This window comes from Nannobrachium achirus (genome assembly GCF_963921795.1).
Source record: "Nannobrachium achirus genome assembly, chromosome: 5".
Taxonomy (NCBI): Eukaryota; Metazoa; Chordata; class Actinopteri; order Myctophiformes; family Myctophidae; genus Nannobrachium; species Nannobrachium achirus.
In genome coordinates this window covers 4933098-4943889 of record NC_137814.1, presented here as the reverse complement: position 1 = coordinate 4943889, position 10792 = coordinate 4933098, and the positions used below count along the sequence as shown (strand labels likewise).

Here is a 10792-nt window from a genome sequence, read left to right as displayed (position 1 = left end):
CACACGCACACACACACACACACACACGCACATGCACACACACACACACACACGCACATGCACACACACACATGCACACAGGGGCAGAGAAGCATGTTTCCTGCAGTCACACACACACACACACACACACACACACACACACACACACACACACACACACGCACACACACACACGCACACACACGCACACACACACACACACACACACACACGCACACATGCACACACACACACACACACACACACACACACACACACACACACACACACACACACGCACACGCACACACACATGCACACAGGGGCAGAGAAGCATGTTTCCTGCAGTCACACACGTGTGCTTTGTGCACAAAGGGAAGGAAACTACTGGTCAGCGGCGATAAAAAAAAAGTAAATCTGGCGTCTCCAGCCTTCAGCCAATCAGCAGCCTTCCCCACCGCGGAGGAAAGAGGTGGAAGCAACTAAGTACATTGAAGTAGATTAAAGTGGATCAAAAACTACAAGTTCTAAATATTTGGTCCATATTCTTAAGGTTAGGTAAGAATGAGCCAGCACATGTGTATGTAAGTGACTGACCAACAGCTGCGGTCACTCTCACCCTATGTGTGGCTCTTTTCAAGGTTTGGGTCAAGATAAGGCCTGTAATGATTGACAGAATGGCTCATATAAGTAACACTGAACATGTATGTTTGTGTGTGTCTCCCACTGGGTGAGCCGGCGACGGGCTCGCTCAGTCTCCGCTGCTGTCTGTCCAGGGACGTGCTGGGCCCCTGATTCAGCCCGGGAAAAAGAGTTGGAGAGGCCCTCGTTGCGCGCTATAGAGAGAGATCTCTCTCTATAGCGTTGCTGCTACTTTGTCATTTCAGATCATGACAAGTGACAAGCCAGTTGGCCAATTACATGAGTTATATTTCGTCGTTGTCGGGTGAAAACCTGTCCAAAACCGTTTGTTTTGTATTTATCATTTTAAAAATATGATTTAAACTAGTGAAAACAGCAGATCTACAAGCACACAACCGCGAGGCGTTGTGTACTTTTGTGAGACGGCCTTGTATGATGAAGCAGGGCTTTGCTTTGCGAAAAAAATTACAAATCTGAAACTTGGAGATACAAGTTTTCTGCCCGACAGTGACGATTTACTTTGTTGGCCGCCCAGCCCCCAAAATGGAACGAAGGCCGACATTTTTATTTTTTTATTATTATTTTCCTAATGGCCGGCCTGGACCGGCCGGGAATGAACCGGCCTTTCTTGAGTTGTCCCACTTTTCCAAATGGCCAGCACGTCCCTGTGTCTGTCTCTGTGCCTAATACAACTGATGGAAAAACCTGATTACCTGCCTGCGTCTCTCGTCTCCTCTCTCCAGCACAAGGCTAAGAACTATGCACAGCAACTTCGTACTTATGAATTCAGTCTAAAATTTGTGTCAGAACTCTCCGATCCAGTGTTTCCAATACACTGCATAATGGTGCCGAAACCTGGGACTACAATACACTATGTAAAGTACAGTCTGTACCCAAGTACACTTTTGATGACATTTTGTCTCTACTTGAGTATTTTTGTTTCAATACTTGTATTTCTACTCCGCTGTACATCTCAGAGACACATATTGGACTTTTCCTCAAACTTTTATGCAAACATGTCATTGCAATGAATCATGCTCTTTCTCCCACTGTGTGTGTGTGTGTGTGTGTGTGTGTGTGTGTGTGCGTGCGTGCGTCCCCATGGGTGGTCCCGACCCACAGGTTGAGAACCACTGTTCTATATCAGTGGTTTTCAACCTTGTTCAAATCAAGGTCCGTTATTTATTTATTTGGCGTTTGAGCAACGATCCACCATTTAATGAGATGCAGGCCTACAGCCTCTCACACTCAACACTTATAATATTTAGTTATTGTTGGATAGGATTCAGTCCACAATTCATACTGTATTGATGTGGTGCCATAGGAGAGATAACAGGCAAACCATCACAATAACAATTATTCTACATTCTGTAATCGTGTAGACGTCTTGTAAATTAAGAATATGCAAATGTTTAACAATAATTTTACTCTTTAGAGTGTAAAATGAAACCAAATGGACCCGTAGGGGTCCATTTGGTTTCATTTACACTGTCAAGAGTTAAAGGTCTATGAGGGTCCATTTGGTTACCAACTCTCCATTATTTAGCTGGGGACCACCTGGAACCCCCTCCAGGACCACTGGTGGTCCCCGGACCACTGGTTGAGAACCACTGTTCTAGATGTATCAATACAGTGTTAAACATAATCAGTGAAACATACAATAGACACAGTGCTTTGGAATATGTTTTTATTTATTGACAGATGAATATGAGCATTATGGAAGCTCTTTAAAGTATATGGTACCAGTAGTGTGGTAGAAATACTCACATTGATTACCAGTAGTGTGGTAGAAATACTCACATTGATTACCAGTAGTGCTGGTAGAAATACTCACATTGATTACCAGTAGTGCTGGTAGAAATACTCACATTGATTACTTGAGTAAAAGTAGTAACAGCACAATGTAGACATTTCTCAAAGTGTTTTAATAAATTGCAGGTCTACTGTACAGGATAAACGTTTGATTAGGAATATTGAAAGTATAAAACAAGCAGCAACAAAGTAACTAAAGCTTTCAACTAATTGCTTTAGAGTAAAACTATGGAAAATTATAGGAATATTGTCCTTCTGAGACAGGGCCGTACAGAGAGCAGTGAGGGGGCAGGTGCTCAAACAGGGCCGTACAGAGAACAGTGAGGGGACAGGTGCTCAAACAGGGCCGTGCAGAGAGCAGTGAGGGGGCAGGTGCTCAAACAGGGCTGTACAGAGAGCAGTGAGGGGGCAGGTGATCAAACAGGGCCGTACAGAGAGCAGTGAGGGGGCAGGTGCTCAAACAGGGCTGTACAGAGAGCAGTGAGGGGGCAGGTGATCAAACAGGGCCGTACAGAGAGCAGTGAGGGGGCAGGTGCTCAAACAGGGCCGTACAGAGAGCAGTGAGGGGGCAGGTGCTCAAACAGGGCCGTACAGAGAGCAGTGAGGGGACAGGTGCTCAAACAGGGCCGTACAGAGAGCAATGAGGGGGCAGGTGCTCAAACAGGGCTGTACAGAGAGCAGTGAGGGGGCAGGTGCTCAAACCTAAACAAAAGGACACATTATGCGTTCACAGATCTTTGGGGGAGTCTTTTTGTGGGGGTCCCTCGTTCCATCTCACTCCAGAAATGTAGGACATTGAATGTCTTATGCTAATAGAGAAAAATAAGATGTTCCACTTGTTTCACTGTCCCATTTCATTGGACAGTGAAATAAGCAATGTGTTCTCATTACCATGTAACATTTAAATCATTAATATTACTTGAGTAAATGTACTTTCCATTTCCCCACTGCCAGTAGCAGGGTTACACAGCAGTGGTCCTCAAACCTTTTCACCTCAAGGACCCCCAAATGAGGCTGTTTGGCCCTGGACCCCCGTGGACCCCCAGATGAGGCTGTTTGGACCCCCGTGGACCCCCAAATGAGGCTGTTTGGCCTTGGACCCCTGTGGACCCCCAAATGAGGCTGTTTGGCCGTGGACCCCCATCCAAGACTTGTGTTGTTAAAATGTTTACAAAATTTCCCCAAATCGTTTTTATTTTTAAAGCAGATCTATGAGCTCACAATGAATCAAATCGCTACATGTTGTGAGCTTGTAGATCAGCTATTTTCAGATAGCCGATGTGTGTACGGTTGAAGTGATTAAACAATTTTTTTATGCAATATTAACTCATATTGCTGGGGACCCCCTCGAGGACCCCTTGGGGTCCCTGGACCCCACTTTGAGAACCACTGTTACATAGCAGAAAATCACAGTCATCATTTTGCAGTATTTAATTATTATTATTATTATTATTTTATTTACCATTATTTTAGTGAGCACATTTTCTCTCCTCTACATTTCCAATAGAAATATTGTACTTTTGATATTTCTAGGAAGAGACTCTAGGGACCCAAATTTTTAAATACATTCAAATATAGTGAAAATAGCCGATCTTCATCCTCACAAGTGTTGATCTGCTATTTTCACATCCACACATTCATTTTTGAACATTTCAGATTTTTTATCATTATAATTTTACTTTTTGAGAAATGTTCTGAATTTCAACAGAACAATGCAATGATATCAAAATGCACTTTGTAATTAAATTTGTACTTTTGAATACTTGAGTATTTGCTAGAGTTTATCCTTACAGAGTGTAGAGCAGAAACCCAGAGAATATGTTCTGATTGTCGGTAGTGTCATAGAGTGTGCGTGTTCTACGAGTACCATCCACGATCCCACTACCAGGTAAACGCATGTCAACTGTGTCTCCTCTCTCCAGCTCCACCACAATGCCATTAGATACATATTCATAATGATTAGTAGGATGACTTTGGTATCCACAATTATACATGAGTTGCTGTCCATTCTTATACAGCTTGATGCACACTACCTGTAATTTTGTACCGTGAGCGGCAGTAAACCTGAAGAAATAGACTCCTTTGACTGGTGATGAGAAGACGCCTATATGAGAGAACATGTACACGCATGCATGCACACACGCACACGCACACGCACACACACACACACACACACACACACACACACACACACACACACACACACACACACACACACTCTATTAGTACAGGTATGTGAATAATTGTCCTACCATAATTGTGGACAAGAAGATGATGGTTTCAACCACAATGTCATTCTTAGCATAGATAGACATGTTACTGTATGATGTATTCTCAGTGTGTTGGAACTTGCATTACTGTCCTATTCTGCTCTATTAGTAGCAGATGAGTTTCACTGGACACACAGCTGGACAGTAGTCCACATTTCAATGTGTCTGATAGATACAGTATGTAAATCGTGTAATAATTAGTTGATGAGTGTTAATTGATTGTGTAAGTGAATTAACCTGGTAATCCCTCTTACCTGTAGATGGATTGTATGCGTTGCCGATGTTAGTGTGAACTCTGGAGTAGACCAGAGTGGTTGTAGAATCATATGGTCCAAATACTCCTACACCCAGACCAGCAGAGAAGGCCACCTTTGGTTTGTCTGTCAACACAGGAGCATTAACACAACATTTGTTATAAAACTTATATTATACTATTAAACAAATCAACTGTATTAACACACACACACACACACACACACACACACACACACACACACACACACACACACACACACACACACACACACACACACACACACACACACACACACACAAACAGAGAGAGAGACAGAGAGAGAGAGAGAGAGAGAGAGAGAGAGAGAGAGAGAGAGAGAGAGAGAGAGAGAGAGGATTGTGCCTGCCCTGGCCTGCACAAAGCTCACAGCTGAGCTGACAGAGACATGGAAATGTATTATACATGCAGTTCAGAGTCGGACCTAAGGGACAGGTCGTTTTTTTTTAAAGAGGGGAACCCCTGGAGAAAATGTATGTGCCTGATATAAAATGCTGACCCTCCCCATGACTGTAAAAAGAATTCAATGACCCTCCCCAAGAGATAAAAGAAAAAAGATGAACGCTCCCTAGGGGTGTCACAACATGTTGTGTAAAATGTGACAATAAGTATATTCTTTAATAATTGTTATTTTATTTTATTGTCTCCACCAGGCCGAAGGCATGGGGAGTTTTCGCTCCTGTCCGTCCGTGTGCGTACGTGCGTCTGTTGGCCCGGTCTCAGCCAAACTATGCACACACACTTAGTGTGGTATGCTATGTCCAAAATACAGCTCCCGTAGATTTTTGTGCCAAAATTGATTTTTCTGCAGATTTTGGTTCTATAGGGTCCAAACTATCAGAAAATGACGGGGGTCAAATTTTCCGACCCCTCCCTCATTTCCTGGGGGCGGGTCACTTCAGTTTTGGCCCTATTCGGCTATGTATTCCCAATTTCCCATAGTATTTTTTGCTAATATTGTTTTGTTTGCTGTTTTGGCTTCTATAGGGACCAAACTATCAGAAAATTATGGGGGTCACATTTTCAGACCCCTCCCTCATTTCCTGGGGCGGGTCACTTCAGTTTTGGCCCTATTCAGCTATGCATTCCCAATTTCCAATAGGTTTTCTTTTTGCAAAAATAGTTTTGTTTGCTGTTTTGGCTTCCATAGGGAACAAACTATCAGAAAATACGGGGTTGAAATTTTCAGACCCCGCCCTCATTTCCTGGGGGCGGGTCACAGTTTTGGCCCTATTCAGCTATGCATTCCAATTTCCCATATGATTTTATTTTTTGCTAAAAATTGTTTTGCTGTTTAGGCTTCTATGGGGACCAAACTATCAGAAAATTACAGGGTTCAAATTTTCATACCCCTCCCCCCATTTCCTCAGGAGGCAATACTTGAGCTCATCACATTGTGTGTGCAAAGCAGGTTGCAAGGGACAGTCGTCTCTGCAAGTGCTATGGCACTGGACTGGAGACTTTGCCAAAAGTATAAAAAAAATATCTGTGACAGATATTTTCTTTTATCTGTATCTTACCATCCACTTGAATGGAGAAATATATTTTTGTATCTGTTTATCTGGTCCAGTGGGAATGAGCCTTAAGGGAGGACATAGATAACAGTGATCATGAATAGATCCTGTATTTGACTAGAATAATAACAGGTCAGAAGTATAAATGCTACCCCATCCTCCTCACTTGAACTGTTCCTCAGAATATACTGTGAAGTTGTGTATAAAGTACTGTAAAGTACTCCCCCCAGGATATGGGGTCTGAAAATTGGAACCCTGTCATTTTGTGATAGTTTGGTCCCTATAGAAGCCAAAACAACAAAAGAAAAAATATATTTTAGCAAAACAATCCTATGAGAGATTGGGAGGGGTCTGAAAATTTGACCCCCATCATTTTCTGATAGTTTGGTCCCTATAAGCCAAAAGAGCAAACAAATCATTTTTTTTTTTTGCAGAAAACTCCAGCAAGATAGCTGAATAGGGCCAAAACTGAAGTGACCCACCTCCAGGAAATGAGGGAGGGGTCTGAAAATTGAACCCCCATCATTTTCTGATAGTTTGGTCCCTATAGAAGCCAAAACAGCGAACTAGAGGTATGCGAACTAGAGGCCAAGGAAAAACCTTTGCCCTGCATTTTTCACAACTGCCTTTTATAGCACCACCAGGAGGCCGACTTATGTAAAACACATTTTTGGATATTACTCCTTCAGATTTTATCCAAAAATCACACAAATCTGTACACAGTATCTCTATTGTCATGTGATCAAGACAGATCTGTCTGATATTTCATATTCCATCCTGATTGGCTAACATTGCCTTCCAAAGATGCCAGGATTCGTCAGTTTTGAACAAAATGCCTCAAATCATGAATGCAGCTTTCCGTGAAACTTTGCACATACATTCCCACTAGGTCAAGGAACAAATGCCACCCTTTTGACATTGGCCTGTTATAGTGCCACTATTACACTCCAAACACGATCTTGGTGTATAAAACAGTTCAAAACATTTTATTTTCACTCACAGCAGGAGACAGGTAAAAAAAAAAAAAAACATGTCCTCTCCTACAATTCCCTCCAGAGAACTGGTCTGCCCCTACAATGCATTACCTCTCACAACTACTGCTGTCACCTACTGCCATCTACTGGCGTGTGGTTGCTACAATAAATGTAAATAGCTTACTCTCAATAAGTACATTAAATACTGTGTGAACACAAATAATATTAATGTCTTTCTTTTACAGATAGAACAATCACCATTAACTTTTCAGGTAGGAATAAACAGGTAGGTATGATGCCATTTCAATATGTGTATATGTATATAAGTGAGTATTAACAAACAGTCAAGCATAATCCTCACAGGTGCTACACCACCATCAGGTCGACTTTTGCCAAACAGTTTTTTGGAACAAAATCATGCCATGAAAGGCTGAAGAAGACCTCGCCCAATTTTCACAATGGCCTATAACGCCACCAGGAAGCCACAATAACCTTCCTGACCTGGTGGAGACCTGTGCTCAGAAGAGCACTGCTTCTAGTCTGCAGATAAAAACAGACTATGTTATTAATAAAAACTGGTATGACCCTCCCCTTGGACTCGAAAATAAAAATTGCTGACCCTCCCTTGGACTAAAATTAGAAATATGACACTCAACTATTTTTCTCCAGGGGTACCCTTATTTAAAAAAAAAAAAAAAAACGTTTGCTCCATAACTCTATGGTTCTGCGCAATTGACGAACGGGTTATGTTTGTTTTGTAATGTAAATTAAATTGTTAAAAAATAAATAGAAATCCCAGATTTTTCCCCCGATCTCTGATCTTTTGAAAACAACGAAATCGGACCCGATCCCCGATCGCTTTATCGGATCACGACATCTAAAAAAAAAAAAAAAAAAGAATTCTGGGCCCGTTTTTAGCGCAAGGAGTGTTTTTCTTGCAAAACAAATGAAATGCAATGGATTCAGAATCATGAAAAAAACATAGTTTGACCCCTCACATGCTAGGAGTAGTTCACCCCCAAAATGACTTTTTTTCTATTGATTACTCATGCCATGGAGACTAGAGTTCAATAATATTTTTAGTTTTTTGTCGCATTCCTAAGACAAAAATGTGATAACAATAAATTTACCCCGAGCCGGTCGTCACATCATTCTCGTTCAGAGCCGTGACCGATAATCAGTCGCGTTCAGTCAGTCAGTCAAGCACAAGCAGTCAAAAACACACCTCTTTCCTCTCTGCCTGACTGTTTCGGTCAGATGACAGACTCTGCTGCATGCCTGGCCTGCCTGCTGCCTATTGTGAACGTGACGCACGCACAGATATGGCATATCAATCAAAAACATTCACACCGTCGCCGCACGCTCTATCATTATAAAACGGCCAACATCACTCAAAAGTGCAAATTAACATTTCACCCGTTCAGAGAATGAACGATTATCCCTTACCATTAGCATTACGTTCACACTTCATGAATTAACATGACACTGGCTCGATGGTCCATTGTATGAGATGAGATGTGTTACTATAGGCTATTAATGCCATAGTGTTTTCTATGGCTTATCTTCTAGCATTCTTTTGTATAGAACTGTACCGCTTTTTTTGCAAACTTAATACAGTAGTCAGTCAGTCAGTCAGTCAGTCAGTCTGCAGTCTCGTAGGGTAGGCTAGTAATTAGAACATCCAGTTCAAAGAATGAACGATAACACCCTTTTCACTCGCAGGCAGTCAGTCAGTCTCGGTCAATCAATCATCAGTCACAACTCTTCTCGCGGTTGGAGGCACTCTGCTGCTCCGTAACTGTTGTCCCTGATTTCTGTTCCACACCCCCACGCACACACAGTCCTGCTTCTCTGAGGGAGAGCCCGCCTCCAGCCCACTAGAGTGTTCAATAAGGAAAGAGGAACGGTGGAAAGGAGGGACGGAACGGTCGGTCGGGTCGGTCTTCTCTTGTGAGATAAGTTGAATGAACCGTCTCTCTCTCTCGTCGCATTTCCAACTGAACGCCGTGAACGGTTGAACGGGTCTTTTCCGGATGGTGACCCGTTCGATCTCGTTCACCATAAAGATCCGTTCATTTGAACGGGTCATTCATGACCGACAAATCACTACTACTCCTTTAAAGCATATCTTAAACTTTAAGCAGCTGTCAAAAATTCAGTTCTAACCAAAATGGCTATTATCTAATGCTATTGTTTCCCCTTATATGGAGGTGAATTAATTTGACTGTACAACGCAATTCTGATTTACTCAATTAAACACAAAGCTAGGAGTGAAAATTATGAATATAATGTAGGGGTGCCTCGGAGGAAAAAAATGTATAGGGGTGCCCTAAGCCAAAAAAGTTTGGTAACCCCTGTACTAGACACCTTTACAAACTCATTGGTGAAGAAATGTATTGGTAAAGAATGTATTCCCATTGTAATATTATCCCCTGACTAAACACACCAAATGAATGATACACAAAAAGCCGAAAGCTTGTTTCCATTGTAATCCATTAAACATTCAATGCTCAAACAACTGGACAATACAGTGCAACAAAAGCCTAGACTCTTCTCCCCTCCATAAAACACCCTGGACAACAAGACTCTTCTCCCTTCCCTAAAACACCCTGGACAACAAGACTCTTCTCCCTTCCCTAAAACACCCTGGACAACAAGACTCTTCTCCCTTCCCTAAAACACCCTGGACGACGCTCCACACGTCCCAGACTCTTCTCCCTTCCCTAAAACACCCTGGACGACGCTCCACACGTACGTCCCAGACTCTTCTCCCTTCCCTAAAACACCCTGGACAACAATACTCTTCTCTCTTCCCTAAAACACCCTGGACAACAAGATTCTTCTCCCTTCCCTAAAACACCCTGGACAACAAGACTCTTCTCTCTTCCCTAAAACACCCTGGACAACAAGACTCTTCTCCCTTCCCTAAAACACCCTGGACAACAAGACTCTTCTCTCTTCCCTAAAACACCCTGGACAACAAGACTCTTCTCCCTTCCCTAAAACACCCTGGACAACAAGATTCTTCTCCCTTCCCTAAAACACCCTGGACAACAAGATTCTTCTCCCTTCCCTAAAACACCCTGGACAACGCTCCACGTGTCCTAGACTCTTCTCCCTTCCCTAAAACACCCTGGACAACGCTCCAGACATCCTAGACTCTTCTCCCTTCCCAAAACACCCTGGACAACGCTCCTCACGTCCCAGACTCTTCTCCCTTCCCTAAAACACCCTGGACAACGCTCCACACATCCTAGACTCTAAGCTTCTCCCTTCCCTAAAACACCCTGGACGACGCTCCACGCGTCC

At 42.8% G+C, this 10792-nt stretch overlaps 1 protein-coding gene across 1 annotated transcript in view; it reads right to left on the bottom strand.

Annotated features, from left to right (window-relative positions):
• Positions 1 to 2414: 2414 nt before the first annotated feature.
• LOC308285945 (uncharacterized protein) overlaps positions 2415 to 10792 on the bottom strand; it is a 44083-nt gene continuing 35705 nt past the window's right edge. The window contains exons 6-7 of the mRNA XM_080726882.1: positions 4958 to 5083; positions 2415 to 4537 (exon numbers count right to left, since the gene is read on the bottom strand). Of these exons, the coding sequence (XP_080583008.1) occupies positions 4221 to 4537; positions 4958 to 5083 (443 nt within the window). The 3' untranslated portion in view covers positions 2415 to 4220. The remainder of the gene's footprint in view (positions 4538 to 4957; positions 5084 to 10792) is intronic.